The sequence below is a fragment of the Eleutherodactylus coqui genome, chromosome 13, assembly GCF_035609145.1.
Source record: "Eleutherodactylus coqui strain aEleCoq1 chromosome 13, aEleCoq1.hap1, whole genome shotgun sequence".
In the NCBI taxonomy this organism is placed as follows: domain Eukaryota; kingdom Metazoa; phylum Chordata; class Amphibia; order Anura; family Eleutherodactylidae; genus Eleutherodactylus; species Eleutherodactylus coqui.
In genome coordinates, this window is record NC_089849.1 from 85,978,163 (window position 1) to 86,002,063 (window position 23,901).

Genomic DNA, 23,901 nt, shown 5'->3' on the forward strand with positions numbered 1-23,901 from the left:
CAGCCACGGACTCCTAGTGACAGCTACAAGACCCCGGGTAACAGTGACAGCCACGGACTCCTGGTGACAGCTACAAGACCCCGGGTAACAGTGACAGCCACGGATTCCTGGTGACAGCTACAAGACCCTGGGTAACAGTGACAGCTACAAGACCCCGGGTAACAGTGACAGCCACGGACACCTGGTGACAGCTACAAGACCCCGGGTAACAGTGACAGCCATGGACACCTGGTGACAGCTACAAGGCCCTGGGTAACAGGCACAGCCGCAGAATCCTGGTGAAAGCTACAAGGCCCCACAGTAACAGTAATAGTGACAGCCGTGGACTCGTGACAGCCACAAGGGTCCCCGGTAACAGTGACAGCTGCGGACCCCTGGTGACAGCCACAAGGCCGCTCTGGTACCGGTGACAGCCACAAGGCCGCCCCAGTAACAGTGACAGCCACGGACACCTGGTGACAGCCGCAAGGCCCTCCCGGTAACAGTGACAGCGTGGACTCCTGGTGACAGCCACAAGGTCCCCCGTGGTAACAGTGACAGCCACAAGGCCGCTCCAGTAACAGTGACAGCCGCGGACTCCTTTTGACAGCCACAAGGCCCTCCCGGTAGCTGTGACAGCCGAGGACTCCTGGTAACAATGACAGTCGCAGACTCCTGGTGACAGCTTCAAGGCCCCGGGTAACGGTGACAGTCGCAGACTCCTGGTGACAGCTTCAAGGCCCCGGGTAACAGTGACAGTCGCAGACTCCTGGTGACAGCTTCAAGGCCCCAGGTAACAGTGACAGTCGCAGACTCCTGGTGACAGCTTCAAGGCCCCGGGTAACAGTGACAGTCGCAGACTCCTGGTGACAGCTTCAAGGCCCCAGGTAACAGTGACAGTCGCAGACTCCTGGTGACAGCTTCAAGGCCCCAGGTAACAGTGACAGTCGCAGACTCCTGGTGACAGCTTCAAGGCCCCGGGTAACAGTGACAGTCGCAGACTCCTGGTGACAGCTTCAAGGCCCCGGGTAACAGTGACAGTCGCAGACTCGTGGTGACAGCTTCAAGGCCCCGGGTAACAGTGACTGCGCGGACTCCTGGTGACAGCCTCAAGGCCCCCCGGTAACAGTGACTGCGCGGACTCCTGATGACAGCCCCAAGGCCCCTCGCTAACGGTGACAGCCGCCGACTCGTGGTTACAGCCACAAGCACCCCCAGTTACAGTGACCGCTGCGGACCCCTGGTGACAACCACAAGGTCCTCCCCTGGTAACAGTGACAGCCACAAGGCCCCCCGGTGACAGCCACAAGGCCGCTCCAGTAATAGTGACAGCCACAAGGACCCCCGGTAACAGTGACAGCCGTGGACTCCTGGTCATGGCCACAAGCCCACCCGGTAACGGCGACAGCCACGGATGCCTGGTTACAGTCACAAGGCCCCTGTGTTACAACCGAGGACTCCTGGTGACAGCCACAAGCCCCACGGTAACAGCGACAGCCACGGACTCCTGGTGGCAGCCACAAGGCCCCCCCAGTAACGGCGACAGCCGCGGATTTGTGGTGACAGCCACAAGGCCCCCCCAGTAACGGCGACTGCGCGGACTCCTGGTGACAGCCCCAAGGCCCCGGGTAACAGTGACAGTCGCAGACTCCTGGTGACAGCCCCAAGGCCCCGGGTAACAGTGACAGTCGCAGACTCCTGGTGACAGCCACAAGGTCCCCCGTGGTAACAGTGACAGCCGCAGACTCCTTTTGACAGCCACAAGGCCTTCCCGGTAGATGTGACAGCCGAGGACTCCTGGTAACAATGACAGCTGCAGACGTCTGGTGATAGCGATAAAACCCCCAGTAACAGTCGCAGACTCCTGGTGACAGCTTCAAGGCCCCGGGTAACAGTGACAGTCGCAGACTCCTGGTGACAGCTTCAAAGCCCCGGGTAACAGTGACAGTCGCAGACTCCTGGTGACAGCTTCAAGGCCCCGGGTAACAGTGACAGTCGCAGACTCCTGGTGACAGCTTCAAGGCCCCGGGTAACAGTGACAGTCGCAGACTCCTGGTGACAGCTTCAAGGCCCCGGGTAACAGTGACAGTCGCAGACTCCTGGTGACAGCTACAAGGTCTTCAGTGACAGCCGCAGACTCCTGGTGACAGCTGCAAGGCCCCCGGTAACTGCGACAGGCCCGGGCCCCTGGTGACAGCCGCAAGACCGTCGGTAACGGTGACAGCCGCGGACTCCTGGTGACAGCTTCAAGGCCCCGGGTAACAGTGACAGTCGCAGACTCCTGGTGACAGCTTCAAGGCCCCGGGTAACAGTGACAGTCGCAGACTCCTGGTGACAGCTACAAGGCCTTCAGTGACAGCCGCAGACTCCTGGTGACAGCTGCAAGGCCCCCGGTAACTGCGTCAGGCCCGGGCCCCTGGTGACAGCCGCAAGACCGTCGGTAACGGTGACAGCCGCGGACTCCTGGTGACAGCCTCAAGGCCCCCGGGTAACAGTGACTGCGCGGACTCCTGGTGACAGCCTCAAGGCCCCCCGGTAACAGTGACTGTGCGGACTCCTGGTGACAGCCCCAAGGCCCCTCGCTAACGGTGACAGCCGCCGACTCGTGGTTACAGCCACAAGCACCCCCAGTTACAGTAACCGCTGCGGACCCCTGGTGACAACCACAAGGTCCTCCCCTGGTAACAGTGACAGCCACAAGGCCCCCCGGTGACAGCCACAAGGCCGCTCCAGTAATAGTGACAGCCACAAGGACCCCCGGTAACAGTGACAGCCGTGGACTCCTGGTCATGGCCACAAGCCCACCCGGTAACGGCGACAGCCACGGACGCCTGGTGACAGTCACAAGGCCCCTGTGTTACAACCGAGGACTCCTGGTGACAGCCACAAGCCCCACGGTAACAGCGACAGCCACGGACACCTGGTGGCAGCCACAAGGCCCCCCCAGTAACGGCGACAGCCGCGAATTTGGGGTGACAGCCACAAGGCCCCCCCAGTAACGACGACAGCCGCGGATTTGTGGTGACAGCCGCAAGGCCCCCCCAGTAACGGCGACAGCCGCGGATTTGTGGTGACAGCCGCAAGGCCCCCCCAGTAACGGCGACAGCCGCGGATTTGTGGTGACAGCCGCAAGGCCCCCCCAGTAACGGCGACAGCCGCGGATTTGGGGTGACAGCCGCAAGGCCCCCCCAGTAACGGCGACAGCCGGGGATTTGGGGTGACAGCCACAAGGCCCCCCCAGTAACGGCGACAGCCGGGGATTTGGGGTGACAGCCACAAGGCCCCCCCAGTAACGGCGACAGCCGGGGATTTGGGGTGACAGCCACATGGCCCCCCCAGTAACGGCGACAGCCGCGGATTTGGGGTGACAGCCACAAGGCCCCCCCAGTAACGGCGACAGCCGCGGATTTGGGGTGACAGCCACAAGGCCCCCCCAGTAACGGCGACAGCCGCGGATTTGGGGTGACAGCCACAAGGCCCCCCCAGTAACGGCGACAGCCGCGGATTTGGGGTGACAGCCACAAGGCCCCCCCAGTAACGGCGACAGCCGCGGATTTGGGGTGACAGCCACAAGGCCCCCCCAGTAACGGCGACAGCCGCGGATTTGGGGTGACAGCCACAAGGCCCCCCCAGTAACGGCGACAGCCGCGGATTTGGGGTGACAGCCACAAGGCCACCCCAGTAACGGCGACAGCCGCGGATTTGGGGTGACAGCCACAAGGCCCCCCCAGTAACGGCGACAGCCGCGGATTTGGGGTGACAGCCACAAGGCACCCCCCAGTAACGGCGACAGCCGCGGATTTGGGGTGACAGCCACAAGGCACCCCCCAGTAACGGCGACAGCCGCGGATTTGGGGTGACAGCCACAAGGCACCCCCCAGTAACGGCGACAGCCGCGGATTTGGGGTGACAGCCACAAGGCCCCCCCCAGTAACGGCGACAGCCGCGGATTTGGGGTGACAGCCACAAGGCCCCCCCCAGTAACGGCGACAGCCGCGGATTTGGGGTGACAGCCACAAGGCCCCCCCCAGTAACGGCGACAGCCGCGGATTTGGGGTGACAGCCACAAGGCCCCCCCCAGTAACGGCGACAGCCGCGGATTTGGGGTGACAGCCACAAGGCCCCCCCCAGTAACGGCGACAGCCGCGGATTTGGGGTGACAGCCACAAGGCCCCCCCCCAGTAACGGCGACAGCCGCGGATTTGGGGTGACAGCCACAAGCACCCCCCCCAGTAACGGCGACAGCCGCGGATTTGGGGTGACAGCCACAAGGCCCCCCCCAGTAACGGCGACAGCCGCGGATTTGGGGTGACGGCCACAAGCCCACCCGGGAACGGTGACAGCCACAAGGCCCCCCTGTTACAGCCGAGGACTCCTGGTGACAGCCACAAGGCCCCCTCCCGGCAACAGTGACAGCTGCGGACCCCTGGTGACCGCCACAAGGTCCCCCAGTAACAGTGACAGCCACAAGGCCCTCCCGGTAACGGTGACAGCCGCGGACTCCTGGTGACAGCCACAAGGCCCTCCCGGTAACGGTGACAGCCACAAGCCCCCACCCCCAGTGACAGCCACAAGGCCCCCAAGAAACAGTGACAGCTAGTAAAAAGAAATCTACTCATCAGCAATAGTTACTATCCTTATATAAAAATGTCCACTATGGTGATGCTTGATCATTCTTTCTACAACAGAGTATTTACCTGTAAAAGCCGCTTTGTATACTTATAATCCGTAATATGGAGATCTGTATAAGATTAGTGGTCAGTGATTTATTATCTTTGTCTTCTCCATCACGGCAAGTTAGCAAGTGTAATACTGCTCCCTATGTACAAGAATATACTATAATACTACCTCCTAGAATATAACTACTATAATCCTGCTCCTATGTACAAGACTATAACTACTATAATACTGTCCCCTATGTACAAGAATATAACTACTAGAAGACCGCCCCCCCTATGTACAAGAATATAACTACTAGAAGACCGCCCCCCTATGTACAAGAATATAACTACTAGAAGACCGCCCCCCTATGTACAAGAATATAACTACTAGAAGACCGCCCCCCTATGTACAAGAATATAACTACTAGAAGACCGCCCCCCCATGTACAAGAATATAACTACTAGAAGACCGCCCCCCCATGTACAAGAATATAACTACTAGAAGACCGCCCCCCCATGTACAAGAATATAACTACTAGAAGACCGCCCCCCTATGTACAAGAATATAACTACTAGAAGACCGCCCCCCTATGTACAAGAATATAACTACTAGAAGACCGCCCCCCTATGTACAAGAATATAACTACTAGAAGACCGCCCCCCTATGTACAAGAATATAACTACTAGAAGACCGCCCCCCTATGTACAAGAATATAACTACTAGAAGACCGCCCCCCTATGTACAAGAATATAACTACTAGAAGACCGCCCCCCTATGTACAAGAATATAACTACTAGAAGACCGCCCCCCTATGTACAAGAATATAACTACTAGAAGACCGCCCCCCTATGTACAAGAATACAACTACTAGAAGACCGCCCCCCTATGTACAAGAATACAACTACTAGAAGACCGCCCCCCTATGTACAAGAATACAACTACTAGAAGACCGCCCCACCTATGTACAAGAATATAACTACTAGAAGACCGCCCCCCCATGTACAAGAATATAACTACTAGAAGACCGCCCCCCTATGTACAAGAATATAACTACTAGAAGACCGCCCCCCTATGTACAAGAATATAACTACTAGAAGACCCCACCCCCCTATGTACAAGAATATAACTACTAGAAGACCGCCCCCCTATGTACAAGAATATAACTACTAGAAGACCGCCCCCCCCCCCCTATATACAAGAATATAACTACCATCGTACCGCCCCTCCTTGTACAGGAATATAACTACCATCAACTACCGGCTGTACGCCGGGGTGTGTGCGTGCGTTCGAGACGTGCATGTAGTAGAGCTATTATCACACACCCTAGAGCAGTGATGGCGAACGTTTTGGAGACCGAGTGCCCAAACTGCAACTCAAAACCCACTTATTTATTGTAAAGTGCCAACACGTCAGGGGGCGGGGCTTATCACGAGGTATGATTTTTACCTCCGTCGTTCTTAAAAGGACAGGGCTGTTGCAAAATAGACTGGGTGCAGATTTTGACTTCTTTTGGATGCGGAAATGCTGTGGAATTTGCCACGGAAATTTCCGCTGAGGACATTCTGCAGCATTTCAACCTCGTATAAACATACCCCAGCAGTGATATTGACCCCCCCCCCCCCCCCCCCCCCGAGCGGCACAGCGGCCCCAGCGGTAATAGTGACACTGCACAGTGGCCCCTTAGTAGTAATAGTGACATCCCACAGTGGCCCCCCAGTAGTAATAGTGACATCCCACAGTGGCCTCAGTGGTAATAGTGACATCCCACAGTGGCCTCAGTGGTAATAGCGACACCCCACAGTGGCCTCAGTGGTAATAGCGACACCCCACAGTGGCCTCAGTGGTAATAGCGACACCCCACAGTGGCCTCAGTGGTAATAGCGACACCCCACAGTGGCCTCCGGTGGTAATAGCGACACCCCACAGTGGCCTCCGGTGGTAATAGCGACACCCCACAGTGGCCTCGGTGGTAATAGCGACACCCCACAGTGGCCTCGGTGGTAATAGCGACACCCCACAGTGGCCTCCGGTGGTAATAGCGACACCCCACAGTGGCCTCCGGTGGTAATAGCGACACCCCACAGTGGCCTCCGGTGGTAATAGCGACACCCCACAGTGGCCCCCGGTGGTAATAGCGACACCCCACAGTGGCCTCAGTGGTAATAGCGACACCCCACAGTGGCCTCAGTGGTAATAGCGACACCCCACAGTGGCCTCAGTGGTAATAGCGACACCCCACAGTGGCCTCAGTGGTAATAGCGACACCCCACAGTGGCCTCAGTGGTAATAGCGACACCCCACAGTGGCCTCAGTGGTAATAGCGACACCCCACAGTGGCCTCCGGTGGTAATAGCGACACCCCACAGTGGCCTCGGTGGTAATAGCGACACCCCACAGTGGCCTCGGTGGTAATAGCGACACCCCACAGTAGCCTCCGGTGGTAATAGCGACACCCCACAGTGGCCCCCGGTGGTAATAGCGACACCCCACAGTGGCCCCCGGTGGTAATAGCGACACCCCACAGTGGCCCCCGGTGGTAATAGCGACACCCCACAGTGGCCCCCGGTGGTAATAGCGACACCCCACAGTGGCCCCCGGTGGTAATAGCGACACCCCACAGTGGCCCCCGGTGGTAATAGCGACACCCCACAGTGGCCCCCGGTGGTAATAGCGACACCCCACAGTGGCCCCCGGTGGTAATAGCGACACCCCACAGTGGCCCCCGGTGGTAATAGCGACACCCCACAGTGGCCCCCGGTGGTAATAGCGACACCCCACAGTGGCCCCCGGTGGTAATAGCGACACCCCACAGTGGCCCCCGGTGGTAATAGCGACACCCCACAGTGGCCCCCGGTGGTAATAGCGACACCCCACAGTGGCCCCCGGTGGTAATAGCGACACCCCACAGTGGCCCCCGGTGGTAATAGCGACACCCCACAGTGGCCCCCGGTGGTAATAGCGACACCCCACAGTGGCCCCCGGTGGTAATAGCGACACCCCACAGTGGCCCCCGGTGGTAATAGCGACACCCCACAGTGGCCCCCCGGTGGTAATAGGGACACCCCACAGTGGCCCCCCGGTGGTAATAGGGACACCCCACAGTGGCCCCCCGGTGGTAATAGGGACACCCCACAGTGGCCCCCCGGTGGTAATAGGGACACCCCACAGTGGCCCCCCGGTGGTAATAGGGACACCCCACAGTGGCCCCCCGGTGGTAATAGGGACACCCCACAGTGGCCCCCCGGTGGTAATAGGGACACCCCACAGTGGCCCCCCGGTGGTAATAGGGACACCCCACAGTGGCCCCCCGGTGGTAATAGGGACACCCCACAGTGGCCCCCCGGTGGTAATAGGGACACCCCACAGTGGCCCCCCGGTGGTAATAGGGACACCCCACAGTGGCCCCCCGGTGGTAATAGGGACACCCCACAGTGGCCCCCCGGTGGTAATAGGGACACCCCACAGTGGCCCCCCGGTGGTAATAGGGACACCCCACAGTGGCCCCCCGGTGGTAATAGGGACACCCCACAGTGGCCCCCCGGTGGTAATAGGGACACCCCACAGTGGCCCCCCGGTGGTAATAGGGACACCCCACAGTGGCCCCCCGGTGGTAATAGGGACAACCCCCTTCCCCCTCTGGGACCCAAATTCCCCCCCACACCTCCTCTGCTTGGCCCCCGGTAGTAATAGCGACACCCCACAGTGGCCCCCGGTAGTAATAGCGACACCCCACAGTGGCCCCCGGTAGTAATAGCGCCCCCCTTCCCCCTCTGGGACCCAAATTCCCACCCCACACCTCCTCTGCTTGGCGCTCTTGCTGCCACTGATCCCAGGAGCACATTGTGATGTGCTGCCGGACACCTCCTCCCCTCCCCTGCTCTCGCGGAACCAAGTATGAGACATCAGAGGAGGGGGGAGGAGGATCCTGGCTGCACACTGACATCACAGTGTGTGCTGGGATCAGCGCATCTAGCAGCGCTGCTGAGTGAATACCAGCAGGGAAGCTGCGGCACCCCTGCCAGTATTTACTAACGACGGCGAGTGCCAGCTGGGAAGGCTCTGAGTGCCGTCTCTGGCACGCATGCCATAGGTTCGACACCACTGCCCTAGAGGCACAGTGACATCCTCACAGGTCCTTAACCAGCAGCTGTGTGCTGACAACTCCAATCCCTTTCACCACATGATATTAGTAAGTGGCGCACTGCGCCACCAAAAACACTGGTGCTATGATTTCCTAATAACTCCTAGTCTCTCTTGCTATAGTCTGCTTTCATATGACAATGGGCAGAAAATCAGAATGAAGACAGCCCCCTAGTATAGAATCTACAGGGGAGGTGACGACTACTGTCGGCTAGATTTGGCAGCTAACTGTAGTTGACGCTATCAGATGGATTTTGCTATTAGGGGATGGAGATGCAGTTGCTGTATTTTGTAGAGCCCTGTCGCACTGACTCGCACTAATATATATATTTTTCTTCTCTCTTCAGGCACAACCCTCCAGGAGACGGCACTCTTCTGCTGGACATTCCAGGATGTCGGGTGCTGCAAATAAGAGAACCGCAGGGGATGCTGGCCCCTCGGGTCCCCCTGAAAAAAAGGCAGCAGTGGAGGATTCTGGGACCACGGTGGAAACCATAAAGCTTGGCGGTGTCTCCTCTACGGTAAGTTTGTTAATTTTGTTTAGAGTTTCTTTCTTTTTAATCCCCTATAACCTATTGTGACTGTCATCCTCCAGGAGGAACAAGACTTGCGCACCCTGCAGGTGAAAAACAAGAAGCTAGCTGGCATGCTGGACCAGAGACAGGCCATTGAGGATGAGCTGCGGGACCGCATTGAGACCCTAGAGAAACGTCAAGCCACAGATGATGCGTCTCTTCTTATTATTAATCGATACTGGAGTCAGGTGTGTCTTATAGTTGCAGGAATGTTGCTGCTGGTCTTCCCTGCCACTCATTTGTATGAATATATCGTATATTTGCGCCAGTTTAGTGTCTATATATTATATTATGCACTTATCGCAAGTTTGTGCTTTTGCGCATATGTACTCTAGAATTAAACCAATAGAAACAACACGACGTCCCACAAAAAATGAGCCCTCACACAACTAGATTATTTTTTGCCGCCATCATCTGACAGCCATAAGTTTTTTTTATTTTTTCAAGTTGTTTTGCAACTTAAAAGAAGTACAGCAAAAAAAAAAAGCATAAATTTTGATAGTAATTGTACCGACCCACAGAATATAGTTGTTATTTTGGCCGCAGAATGTACATTGTAATAGAAACTGTGCATCTAAAGTATGAAAAGGTTTTCTTGTTCTGTACGGTCTTGTAATGTCGGTGTTGGTGTTATTGACAGATCTGGTCTACAGTCCTTTAAAGGGGTTGTCCGGTTCAAAACTATTTTTAGCATAGGGCACCAAGAGTAGATTGGCGGAATTCCACCACCTGGGACCGTCTCTGATCAGTGTGCTAATGCACTGAGCTGATTTCTGCAGGAAGCCATAGCGCTCTTCCTACTGAAGTGGCCAGACTTGGTATCACGGGCCATTCATTTCAGTGGGAACTTTGCCTGCACTACCAAGCTGGACCACAGTGGGAACGGCGCTGTCTGCGTCTTCAACTCAGTACACAAGCGCACTCACCCAGCCAATAGCTGATCTGCCAAAGTCCTGGACAACAGACTCCCGGCTGATTGACACCTATGCTATGGATAGGCCACCAATAGTTTGCAGCTGGACAACCCTTTTATATCACATAATAGACACTGCGGGGAGTTAGTAGGCTATAAGATGTCTATGGACAGGAGAGGAAAAAATTAGACCACAATGTACATTAGGAAGTTGATCTTTCAGAATCGTTAGATTTCATTTTACCGCTGACTCAGCTTTACTTTCCACTGTTTCAGTTTGATGAAAATATTCGCATTCTCCTTGGCCGGTATGATTTGGACCAGGACTTGGGGGAGTTTCTCAGTGAGCGTAAAGCGCTTGTCATTCCAGAGCCTGAGCCAGATTCTGACAGTAATTCAGAGCGCAAGGACAGTGAAAGAGGTAAGAGATATAATCCACTGTTTTTGGTAATACTGGGTGAGAGTTGGGTACATGCCCCCCTGCCTCTGACTCCCAGTAGTGTTGAGATGCCAGAGGCACAAGAAGCAGCGGTATGGGCCCATAGCAGGCTATCCGGACTCGGGATCCATGTATTACAGATGCCAGATACATAAGGGTCATGCCTTGGGTGTTAATATATGTACTGTTCAGGACTGTGGCTTATCAGCTATCTCTAACTAATGGGCTCTTCTTTGCAGGGGAAGGATTGACCGAGTCCTTCTCTTTCTTGGGCACTCTGGCCAGCAGTAGCAGTGAAGAGATTGAGTCTCAGCTGCAAGAACGTGTGGAGTCTTCTCGTCGAGCCGTCGCCCGCATAGTGTTGGTCTACGACCGTTTGCATGCCCGACTGGACCAGCTGTCTGCTAAACTAAGCAGCAATGGTAAGACATCCTTGACATTTAGACCTTTCATGTATTGATGTCCCCTGTGGCCATTATTTAGCGTCAACTTTTTCCTTATTTATGTAGACCCATCGCAGATGGAGGAAGCTGTTAAAGAGCTGAATTCTATGTTGAGTAATGAGAACATGCGTCTGCAGGAAGTATCCAAGCGTTTGCAGGAGAAGCAACAGAACATGACTCAAGAGGTTGGAGAATTGTCATCTCTCACACTGAAAGTGAATGTCCACTCTGCTATACCTTCATTATATTTGTATCATTAAAAAGGCCCAAAATACTGCATAACTTCTACCAAATGATTACTTTTGTACCTATTTTTTAATGACTGGAGCTTAGTTTATTATTTTATTTTTTTTTATACAGCACCCTCAATCCATTGCATAGGCAAAGTTTAAACTATATTATTGCTGCCTTCAGAGCAGCACAAGAGGGAGATTCTAAGCACACAGCATTATATATTGAACTCCGTAACACAGTATGCAGTAAGCTCCTGAGCTCCCTCTTGTGGCAGGTGAAGGCATCCAGATATTTATCATCTTGCTCTCCGGTTATGCAGGAAATTTGGAACTCTGTACCCAGAAAAAGCTTAGATTGCTATGAATCTATTGTAAGAGCTTGGTCAGTACAAAATATTGGATGTAGTAATGACACCGTGGTCAAATGTGGACATTGACTTTACCAGGAAGAAAAGTAAATCCTATGATAGTCCAGTTTGATGCGCACAGTTGACCAAATTGATTAGCCTGGGTTATGTGGGCATCATCTGCCTTCCAGCCCCCAGACTGCCTGTTTCAGTCATGGCATCTGCTGGGCACTGGCTGTCACTTAGAAACTTTTGAATTAAGTTACTTCCATTTTCTATAAGCTTACTTTTATTTAACTGCATGAAACCAGCCTGCTATGGGAAGCCGTCCTCCTTGCACAAGGGCTTGTGATAAACCAAGAGGATGTGGAAGGAGTATAGTACTGGGGAATAATCAGCGGTGTTGGGCCACTCTCACACAGGCGTTTGTGAAAATGCAGCATTTTACAGCGTTTTTAACACCCCCTATCATTGCAATGGGCGAAGCAGGGCGTCCAAAAATGCGCCAAGTGCACGAAAATGGAATATACAGCGATTTTCCCATCGTGCGTTAGAAGTTCTTTGCCGAAACGCTAGTCTGAGAAACCTTTTTGAATGAATGGAGGCTCGGTACAGCGTTTTTAGCTGCCATTGCAAACGCTGTATATAAGACCCTGTGTGAGAGGGGCCTAAAGGTGGTTTCACGCACGGCTGTAGGTCCATATGAGATGTGATAAAACAGGGGGGGGGGGTTGTTTATCTTCTTTTTGGTGCATATTTGGGGTTCATAGCAGTTTTGTATGTCCTCCAAAACATGGGGTGCTTTAGACATGGGGCTATATTTATTTTTTCCCCATACATTGTCTCGTATACTTTTCTATTGGGAATGGAAAAAAAGACCTGCGGGAAAAAAGTGCATGTCAAATATGAGTGACCAAGAATTGCACAAAAAAAAAAAGAAAGCGGCTTGTATAAATATGACTTTCATGAGATTTTTAGAAGTCCCAAAAAAGTGTATGTGAGGGAAGCCTTAGAATGCTGTAGCTCCCCATCCTCCGCTTCCACTCCATCTTCTTTGTACGAGGGCCTCCTGCCCTTATTGCTACTGAGCGAGTGAACGTTCTACCTGCCCAAGACCCTGCTGGTGGAGAAAAATGTCAGCAGCGTGGATTGCTCGTGATGCAGACCTGTTTGAACTACATGCTAAACTCATTCTTGTTGCATTTGGCCCGGCTCACACAAGTGTGTGGTAGAACGCTGCATGTATAGCGCAGCTTTTTACCGCAGTGTGAGCCGGCATATGGCAGCGACTTTTGTCTGCACATGACAGCGTATCTCACGCACGACGTCATGTGCTATCTGCCTGGTTTAATTTTTTTTTAAATTCCCTATTTATCGCTTAGTGATGTTGAGTATAAACGCCAATGTAATTATGTTTGTACGCACAGGTAGAGGACAATAGCGCTCGATCACGTAATAGGCAGTAAAATAGAACATGATGCGTAATGAACAAAACGTGGAACCGCGAAAATGAATGCATTTGAATCGCAGTGATGTACCGCGGATTATACATGTGTAATATGCAATTCCAATCCGCTCATTGGAGCCCGGCCTTACATGGCTTGAAGTAACATTAGATTCTGTGTTTTCTCTTTCAGTTCAGTCAGTTGCAGACACGATTGGAGAATGCAGAATCTCGAGTCTCTGTGCTGGATGGTCTTATTGAAGATTTGCAATGGGACATTGATAAGGTCCGGAAAAGAGAGCAACGCCTGAACAGACACTTGTCTGAGGTTCTGGAGAGGGTAAGAGGAGATGATGATGAAGGGGTTTTCCAAGATTTAAAAAAAAATCTTCCTAGTATTTTTTTTTTTTTTCTTTTCCTTTTTTAAATCTTGCAAAAATAGAGTGCAGCAGCATTTTTTTTTCTATGGAAGCTTTGTTAATAGTCATTCTTTTGGCAGGTCAACTCCAAGGGCTACAAAGTGTACGGCGCAGGAAGCAGCTTGTATGGAGGAACAATAACCATCAATTCTAAGAAAGTAAAGTATTACTCTGATTAACCGATTATTTTCTATAATGTGGCTTGCGGGTTGTTTGCATATTATCTCAGTACTGGGCAAGTCCTTGGGTCATTCCTGTTGTCAGGAAAGGGTCAACATATAGGAAATGGCCAAATCCATTCATATCAATTGCACTTCATTGAAGAGTGTTAAGTGACTTGTGTCCTATAGAAAATGAATTGTAATAGAGTGTAAAATTACCAGGTACATCTGTAAACTACATCAGGGAGCATATAAAGTGAATGTGCGCATGTGATGTGTAGGTGTACTCCAAAAGGTTTGGATTGGCTGATTTATTTAGTGTTGTGTTTATTTTCAAAACTTGCACTTTCTAATATGTCTGCTTGTGGAGCTGCAAGTTCAGAGCTCATCCTCATGTTCAGTGGGCATTCTCTCTGGTGCATCATCCCTCTCTTTTTGTCCTGCAGTGCTCCAGTCAGTGTGCTTCTGTCTCCTCCCCTCTCTATAATGTACAGACTGGGATTTTGGGAGAAAAAGTGGCTCCAAATTCTCTTCAGAGATCTAAAGAGAGATTTTCCAAAGTGACTTAAATCCAACAAATGCCATTTTCTGCAAATCCTGATTTTCTGTGGTCTGACTTTGCACACGTTAGAATAATACTTGATCCTTGCCATGAATGTTTTTGTGCTTTTGGCTGTATAACATGTTGCTGACCATACAGTAGGCATCCCAACGAGTATGGGATAACCACTCTTGCATATATTCCGAAGAAATTAAAGGGGTTGTCCCGCGGCAGCAAGTGGGTCTATACACTTCTGTATGGCCATATTAATGCACTTTGTAAGGTACATTGTGCATTAATTATGAGCCATACAGAAGTTATAAAAAGTTTTTCACTTACCTGCTCCGTTGCTGGCGTCCTCGTCTCCATGGTTGCACGAGGTTTCCGTCTAATTTTCGCCGTCTAATGGCCAAATTAGACGCGCTTGCGCAGTCCAGGTCTTCTTCTCTTCTCAATGGGGCTCGGTGTAGCTCCGTGTAGCTCCGCCCCGTCACGTGCCGATTCCAGCCAATCAGGAGGCTGGAATCGGCAATGGACCGCACAGAAGCCCTGCGGTCCACCGAGTGAAAGGATCCCCGCGGCCATCTTCAGCAGGTAAGTAAGAAGTCACCGGAGCGCGGGGATTCAGGTAAGCGCTCTCCGGTGTACTTTTTTTAACCCCTATGCGGGGTTGGAAAAAAAAAAACCCGTTTCGGCGCGGGACAACCCCTTTAAGGAAAGTCACCTTGGAAATCGCCTCTTCGTCAGTGTTTCCTCTAAGCCTTTGCAGCAGCTGAGCGAAGCACTTAGGTAGCTGGGCAATTTTGTTTTTAAAGATGGGTGATCTGTTAATAAGAGTGTATTCAGACGGTGCGCTCAAGTCATATATATATATATATATATATATTTTATTTTTTTTTTAATGCAAGATCTACAAAGTTGTGTCAAAATTGTGTGTTCTGTGAAATTGTTGCAAAATTGCAGCATTTTGATATGATTTTACTGTATGTTAAAAATACATGACTCTACCGCCCCATCTGAATAAACCTTTAACCCCTTAAGGACGCTTTTTAGGGGTTTTACTGCCTTATTTTTTTTTTCCTTTAGCTATTAAATATGTTTCTTGCTGCGGGTTGTTTCCCGTGACATATAGGGCTATTTTTTAAAATATCTTTCTCATTGCCTTTTTTTTTTACTTTTAATGGTGGTAAAAAGCTAAAAAACATTTTAGTAACATTTTTTTTAATTTAGTATATTTACGATTAGAGATGAGCGAGCATACTCGCTAAGGGCAATTGCTCGAGCGAGCATTGTCCTTAGCGAGTACCTGCCCGCTTGAGAGAAAAGGTTCGGGTGCCGGCGCGGGGGAGCGGTGAGTTGCGGCAGTCAGCGGGGAGAGGGAGAGAGAGATCTCCCCCGTAGCTCCCTGCCCGCGCCAGCAGCTGAACCTTTTCTCTATTGACGATATAAGACCTCCTGGGGGACATTCACATATTTTTTTTTTCTTTTTATTTGACATCCATAGGAGCCCCAGCTATAGGGGAAAACAACCCCTATAGTGACAATAGGACCCTGCAGCTCTGCTGTAATAGGGGATCCTGACCGCCGGTTTGCATAGTGGGAGAAACCCATCCACTTTCACTTTTTAGTACATAGCGCTCATTACATACACACATTTAACATTAATAGTAAGTAACTTCGTTTACCTCATACTAGCCAGAAATTGGTGTAGGTTTCAAATTATTGTCTGTAAACAGCAATTTTACCCCTGAAAATCACATAGACATTAACTATCATTTGAAAACCGGACTATCAGATCTGACGCTACACCCCGCTTTCCGTTGAGCCTCAGGGCGCCTTCACACTTAGTGGAATTTTCGAAGAGATACTGCAGAATATTCTGTCTCATGGAAAAAGCCGTCCCAGAATCTGCATGTCTAACCTGGATTTTAACACACATTTGAAAATTTGACTAATTCTGCAAGCAATTCCTTGTAAAAATCTGCAGTTAGACATCTGGATTTTAGTGCGGATTTTGACAGCAGAATAGTCCACAGCGTCTTGTGAATATTCCAGTGCGTGTAAAAGCTCTCTTAGGACCTGGTTTACATGTGTATCGGAGCCTCCAGCACAGATGCTGGAGAGCAGAGCAGAAGCCTGGGCGCTGTTCATTTCTGTTGTAGGATGAATCCAGCAATCTGTTTTCCTCTTCCCATGATGGAACAAGAAAACAACCTAATTGTAGTGTGAACATACATGCTGCTTTATGGGCATAAAACCTATACATGCACACCTGTGCTTATATACATGTAAAGAGATCACACAGCAAATATGCAAAAAACAGAGCATGCTGTCATGTCGGCTGAGTAGAGAGCGGCCTGGAGCTGAGCAGCTTCACGTGAGTGCTACTCATCATATATTACCTGTTGCGTGTGAATAATGCCGACCTTAACGGACGCAGGAAGAGTTTAGGAAGCAGCAGGGTAGATGTACAATCGAGCTAGATGTAGTCGGTAAGTATGGTGTAGCAGTTGCATCACCATGGCGGTCTGTATAGAAGTTGTATACGCAAAAACCGTAAGGCCTCATGTCCACGGGGAAAATCAGGCCCGCCGCGGATTCTTTAGGCAGAATCCTGCAGCTGGTCCCTCCTTTCCCTCAGACATGAGGCCTAAAAATAAGCATAACTCACCTGTCCGGATGCTGCGGATCTGCCCTCCGTCACGGCCGGATCTTCTTTCTTTGGCCTGGTGGATGTGTTTGTTTTTGTTTTTTTTTTAGCTCCTGCTCTCCCGCACCAGAGAGCAGGAATTCAGCTGCGGGTGTTCCGTGGATCCGGACGGCTTCCATAGGCTTTAATAGAAGCCTGCGGGAGCTGTCCTCGCTGGAGACCCACACTAAAATGGAGCGTGCTGTGGGTGATTTCCCGCACACGCAATCCGCGCCTCAGGGGAAAATGACATCCGCAGGTATTTAATTACCTGCGGGTGTCCAATGCATCTCTATGGGGCGCGGATCACGCGTGCAAGTGACCCGCTGCGGATCTGTCCCGGTGGACATGAGGCCTAAGAGATTTTTAATCAAGACTGTTTGCAAAAGTGATCTATGTGTGATGGAGCAAAGAAAAAAAAAAAACAGTTGCAATGGCGCACACACATACATTAACACACACAGCCCACTGTCCCCAGACCTCTGGAAATCTGACACAGGGTGTGTACCAGAATATTGCAATCCTTCCAGATCTCAGCCCTTTTTGTATGGTTTCCATCCCTGAAGACCTGCCTTCTTGTATACTCCTTCCCAGGCTTCTGGACCTTTTTCAGTCGTTGATATTCTAGATTTCTCCTTTATGATATTCCATGTTTTACTGCAGTTTGAAGAGATGACCTCAGAAGTTGATATGAATAAGGAACTTGCAGTCAACCGCCTGCAGGAATTGGACAAATTGCGACAAGATCTGCAGGACGTGACGCTAGAGAACCAGGAACTTCAGGTAACTTTTATGTTTAATATGTTTTTATTAAAGCTTTTATCAAATTTTCACAGTAATAACAAAACAAATATAACAAGTAGCTAGTCTCGCAGGACTGCTGCATTAATATAAGGGCTATAACAATGATAAATCACACCAAAATGTGACCGGACTCGTAGTTGCTCGGTGATCAACTGACACCCCTTTGGTATTCGTATTTTGGCAGCGAGTCCTTCGGATACTGAACCCATGGTTACACGTAATCCAGGAAAACCGGATAATAATAGAATAAAACACAACGTCCAGTTTTAAAATATCTACGGCAACCAGTACAAAAAAGAGAAAAAACACATAGAAAAAAAAAAGGACACAAGAAAACCTAGAGTACACGCAGATAATGGGGGAGGGATAGAGAAAGAGGAGGAGGGGGGAGGTACCGGCAATAAGAAGACAGGAAGGGAGAGGGTGCAAGGGCACCCAGCCCTCGTAGGTTAACAATCCAGGGATCAGATCTGCATCATAACTTCCCGCAGCCCTGGGGCAACTTGTCGCCTCACCACCCCGTAATATTCTGAAACTCAGCTGAGTCACGGAATTCATTCCATACTGACCATGCACGCCTGCCTGAGCTCTCGGCTCCAGAGCCCTCATCCCCCAGCTCCTCCATGTACATCAGGTGGTTCAGCTCTTGAATGAATTCTATAGTTGAAGGGGTGACGCCACTTCGCCAGTGGCGTGGAATAACGGCCCTGGCTGCAGTGAGGAAATGTCGCAGAAGACCCTTCTTAATCGCGGCAAAGGAACCAGGGATGATTGAGAGCAGCACCATTTGCGGAGTGCCATCCACTGTGCTGCGTGACACCCCCTTGAATAGTTCGAAGACCGTCTTCCAAAATGGCTGTATAAGCAGACACTCCCACCAGATGTGCAGCATGGTTCCACGCCCGACCCCACATCTCCAACAATCATCAGGCACCGATGGAAATATGCGGTGAATCAGATCTGGGCATCTGTACCACCTAGAGAGGAGCTTAAAGTTTTTCTCCTGCGCCACGCAGGCCAGGGGTAGTCTGTGTGCGAACGTGAATGCTCTCTCCCAATCAGAGTCCTGCAGCTCCGAAGACAAGTCTCTCTCCCACCCCTTGGTGTAATGAGGAAGACCCTGTGTGAGCCTCCCTAATATAATGTTCGAGAGGGCACGAGTAGGGGGGCTGGTTTGTAAGAATAGTTTTTCAATCGGTTCGGCGGGATCCCCGAGGCGATTTGACCCCATCCGAGCCCTCCAGAAGGAGGACAGTTGGAGGTACTCCAACCACTGTACTTTCAGATCTGGTCGGGACGCCTGTAAGTCGTTGAATGATGGGAGGCCCGCTGGACCCGATATCTGACAGCACCTTGTGTCCTCCTCCTCTCTCCAGCCAAGGAAGCTCTGCTTCTCCTGTCCCGGTGGGAATGCGGGGTTGTGGAATATGGGGGTCAGTGCCCCCCTGCGGATTGCAACATCACCTCTAGCTGTCAGCCTATCCCACACGTCGAGGCAGTTTATGGTCAGGGGTGTATGGGGAAGAGCCTCGGGCCTATCCCCCAAGGAGATCCATGGCAGTATGTGTATTTGCAGCCACACCAACGCCTTTTCTAGGTCCACCCACTGTTTCGAGCCGGCATGATGATGCCAGTCCAAAAGCCTTGTGAGGATCGCGGCTGAATAGTAAATTTTGAGGTCGGGTAAACCCACCCCTCCCCTCGACTTTGTACGGGACATGATCCGGTAGCTGATGCGGTTATTCCGGCCTCCCCACACTAATCTACGGAACGCCCGCTGGACCTGTTTAAAAAACTGCATAGGGAGTTTAATTGGCAATGTCTGGAAGAGGTATAGAAACTTGGGGGTCACATCCATTTTTAAGAGATTTACTCGTCCAAACCAGCTCAATTGTTTGGCGGCGTACCCATCCAGTTCCCGTGTCACTTTCTCAAGTAAGGGAACATAATTCAGATGGTATAAGGAGGAGATGTCCGCTGCAATATGTGCCCCTAGGTATTTGATGGAGGTTGCTTGCCATTTGAATTCAAATTGCTCTGCTAGATGGGCCACCTCCGCAGCCAGGAGGGATATGTTCATGGCTTCGGACTTGTGAAGGTTTACTTTAAAATTGCGTAGACGCCCAAATTTGGAAAACTCCTGAAGAATCGCTGGGAACGAAATCCGCGTCTGGGAGACAAATAATAAAAGATCATCTGCATATAGGGCCGCCTTGCAGGTCTGTGCCCCGATCTGCAAACCACGTACGTTGGGATTGTCTCGCAGTGCCACAGCCAAATGCTCCATGACAATGGCGTAGAGAAGAGGGGACAGTGGGCATCCCTGTCTTGTCCCGTTCCTAATAGGTACTGGGTCGGACAGTAGGCCTTTCACGCGGATTCTCGCCGACGGGTTCCAATACAGTGCGAAGACCCAGTTCAGGAACTTAGGCCCCAAACCCAACTTCGGCAGGGAGGAACGCAGAAAGCTAACACGATCAAAGGCCTTCTCTGCGTCCACTGAGAGGAGACAAAATGGCTGCGACAATTGCTTAGCCTGACTAATCAGCAAGAGAGTCTTGTTGGTATTGTCTCTAGCTTCTCGTCCTTTTATGAAACCCACTTGGTCGTTGTGTATGTGGGCTGGCAAGATAGGGGTTAGCCTATTTGCTAGAATTTTGGAAAACAACTTGATGTCTAGGTTGATGAGCGAGATAGGGCGATAGCTGGGGCATAGCCCCGGGTCTTTACCCGGCTTGGGGAGCACCGTAATGTGGGCCATGAGTGACTGAGAGGGGAATGGGGTCAATGGCGAGATTTGGTTGAACGTGTCTCTCAGAATGGGTGTCAGAATTTCCCAGAACTGCTTGAAGAACACGGAAGTAAACCCGTCCGGATCAAGGGCCTTTCCCGATGGCGAGGCCTTGATAGCTTCACTAATCTCTTCTGCAGTGAAGTCCATCTCCAGGGTTTCTCTGTCCTCTCCTATTATGCTTGGGAGGGCTGTCTCCGCAGTGTATTCGTCGATCTTGTTTTCCCGGGCTTCAGGTAACTTTTAATGTATTCTTCTTAAAGGGGTTGTCCTGCGGTAAAAGTACATTTTATTTTTTTTTGCCCAGTCGCCCTAGCTAGCAAAGGGCATTAAATCAACACTAAAACCGTTTCCATAAGTGCTGCACACTAACCTGTAGCAGCTTTTGTTCATTGGGAGAATTTTCCTTTTCAAGATGGCGCCTCGGGTCTTCTCCCATGGTGCACCGCGAGTGGTCTGCTGCTACGTGCGCACTCCCAATGACGTCATCACGGTAGGCGGGCACCTTTCTGTTCCTGCTCTCCGCTCTGGTGGCATGTATGCACTGCCGATTCCAGCCACCTCATTGGCTGCTCGGCACCACGTGCAGGAGGGAGGAGGGTGTTCAGCCGAGGGAGGAGTCAGCTCGCAGCGTCCACAAGACAGAAGAAAGCTACTGCGCAGTTGCGACTGTTCCAGCGGGGAGAAGAGGACTTTGGTCGGCGCCAGGACAACGGGGACGCCAACACGGGGGGGCCCCCCCTGTAGGTAAGTATATAACTTCTGTATGGCACATATTTCATGCACGATGTATATTACAAAATGCATGTATATGGCCATACAGAAGTACTTAGCTTAACTTTAATTCGTGGGACAACCTCTTTAAGGCTTCATTGCTGCACAAATGACTTTGCATCTAGCTTCGCGAATATTTTTATGTAAGGGCATAAGTGGCCATGTTCTCTGTAAAGGGCGACTCTTGCTACTAGATGCAGCAGCATTTGCTGTAACTTTGAGTGCTGTTACTTATTTTTACAAGGAGCCTCAAAATGAAATGGGATCGTTACTATGTAGTTTGTCAGGTGACCCTTCATCACTATCCACAGCTGAGGCAAGCTAGCCATTTTTATTGACTAGTAGACCCAACGGATGGCTTGCTGGAGTAGTCATGTAATCCTGCCCATTTGAGTTCATGCATTTGCTATGGGTTGCATCAAAATGTGATGATGTTTCCCAGAAATGGCTGAACTCTTTTCCCCAGTTTTTGTTTCTTGTCTATTGCTATGCTGCCACCTGCTGGTCACATTATTTCTTCTCAAGCCATAGGAGACATGATTATTGAAGTTTGCCTAGTTGATTACTTATTGGGGAAGTGTAGTTGGGGCATGCAGGTAGGACATCTGTTGAATTGCCAGTTACTTTGTCTTTTACCATCAGGCTTTGCTGGCAAATGCCGTGGAGGAAAACGTCCGCCTGTCTCCAGAATATCGCTGCATGCAATCTCAGTTCTCCGTCTTGTATAATGAGTCTCTTCAGTTGAAAGCTCATTTGGATGAGGCGCGTTCCCTGTTACATGGAACACGTGGCAATCACCAGCGTCAGCTGGAGCTCATTGAGGTGAGTTCACTAAATTCAACTAATCTGCCTGCTAATACAGGAAGCTCTAAACCTTGTAATGCATTAAATCTGCAAGGAAAACAATTAGCGTCTCTAATACACGTTAAGTGGAGATGTGTATTTGTATACACATGGGTATAAAGTGCTGGCGCGTATCTGCTGCATTAACCCCTTAAGGACCAGGCTGTTTTGTACCTTAAGGACCAGACACTTTTTAGGGATTTTACCCATGTGGCGGTTTTACTGCTCTATTTTTTTTCCTTTAGCTACCAAAATTATTTTTGCTGCGTTTTTTTTTCCGTGACATATAGGACTATTTTTTAAATATCTTTTTCACTGACTTTTTTTTCCGTTTTTTAGTTTTATTGGGGGTAAAATGCTAAAAAAATGATTTTTTTTTTTAACATTTATAGTTTTAAAAAAAAAACGTATTTTTATATTTACACTAAAATAAAGTATGGGAATGGGTTCCTCTATTTATTTCGGACGTTTTGATATATAGTATGTATGGTTTTGGTTCACAGGGCGCATACGGCAACTGTTTTTGTTGGCGTCTGCTTTGTGTTATTCTCTTTCTTATGTATGTATTGTTGTTTTATTCTGTTATTTTGTTTTACTTATGTATGGAATTATGTTTTTTACTATCTGTGTCCCCCAAGACGTCATATAAGACCTCTGGGGGACATTCACTTTTTTTTTTTAACTTTATTTGACACTTTCCCACTGTAGCTGGGGCGTCCATAGGATCACCAGTTGCAGGGGATAGCAACCCCTGTGGTGACATTAGTCACCTGCAGAGCTGCCAGGGTCTAAGTCTGACCCTCCAGCTCTGCATAGCAGGGAATCCCAGGAGGTCACATGACCCCCCCGGGGCTCCCATAGTGAAAGAACTTCTTACTTTCACTTTGCCCATACAGTGCTCATTGAGCACTGTATATCGGGGAAGCAGAAGGCAGGAAGGGTTAAAAGCCCCTCCTGCCTTGTGCTCTGGGTTATCAGCTGTCACTAACAGCTGATAACCTGTTTCTGCCTCTGACTGATTGCAGAGGCAGGAGGCTTAGAGCACCGCCGTATTTTTACGATCGGTGGTCCTTTAAGCCCAGCACCAGCCGCCGTATATATACAGTGGCTGGTCGTAAATGGGTTAAACGGCAGGGGCGATAGTGCTGGCTTTAAAAATAAAATAGACTTATTTCTGCCTCACTGCAAATGTCCAGCGGATAGTGGAATCTGCAAGCGGCAATCTTTAGGCCGCCTGCACAAGACTAGGTCGGATTCTGGATGCAGGATCCTGCACAAGAATCTAACCCTGTGCTAGGCCAGTGACCTCTGCGTATCTGTCATTCTTCTGTGCTGCGGATATGCAGGCCGGCACACATGCGCAGAACAGATTTACTTGTGCCGTCGCTAGGCGATGATGCGGGTCCCACGACCTTTCTGAAATGATTGTGGAAAGGCCGCGGGACGGATGGCTTCCATTGACTTCATTAGAAGCCGTCCATATGTAGTATGTAGCCCGCACAAAAATAGAGCATGCTGTGATTTTTTTATTTAATTTAAATTTTTTTTTTTATCCCTCCCCCGTTCCCCGTGAGTGGAAAATCGCAATTGATTTCCGCTTGTGGGCAGGAAAAAACGCATGCTATGGAAGGTATTTGCTGCAGAATGCAGTGGCAGTTGCCGGGCCCGGATTCCGCAATGCAAATATGACTGTGTGCAGGGGGC

The 23,901-nt window shown here is 50.6% G+C and overlaps 1 protein-coding gene across 3 annotated transcripts in view; it reads left to right on the forward strand.

The window, feature by feature from the left end:
• RNF20 (ring finger protein 20) overlaps positions 1–23,901 on the forward strand; it is a 40,236-nt gene that overhangs the window by 1,456 nt on the left and 14,879 nt on the right. For 2 of the 3 annotated variants that reach the window (XM_066586433.1, XM_066586431.1), the window contains exons 2-10: positions 9,129–9,302; positions 9,377–9,544; positions 10,546–10,690; positions 10,948–11,130; positions 11,218–11,366; positions 13,369–13,515; positions 13,675–13,752; positions 17,649–17,768; positions 21,997–22,176. In XM_066586433.1, the coding sequence (XP_066442530.1) occupies positions 9,174–9,302; positions 9,377–9,544; positions 10,546–10,690; positions 10,948–11,130; positions 11,218–11,366; positions 13,369–13,515; positions 13,675–13,752; positions 17,649–17,768; positions 21,997–22,176 (1,299 nt within the window). In that variant the 5' untranslated portion in view covers positions 9,129–9,173. The remainder of the gene's footprint in view (positions 1–9,128; positions 9,303–9,376; positions 9,545–10,545; positions 10,691–10,947; positions 11,131–11,217; positions 11,367–13,368; positions 13,516–13,674; positions 13,753–17,648; positions 17,769–21,996; positions 22,177–23,901) is intronic. The other variant, XM_066586432.1, reaches the window with a different exon arrangement.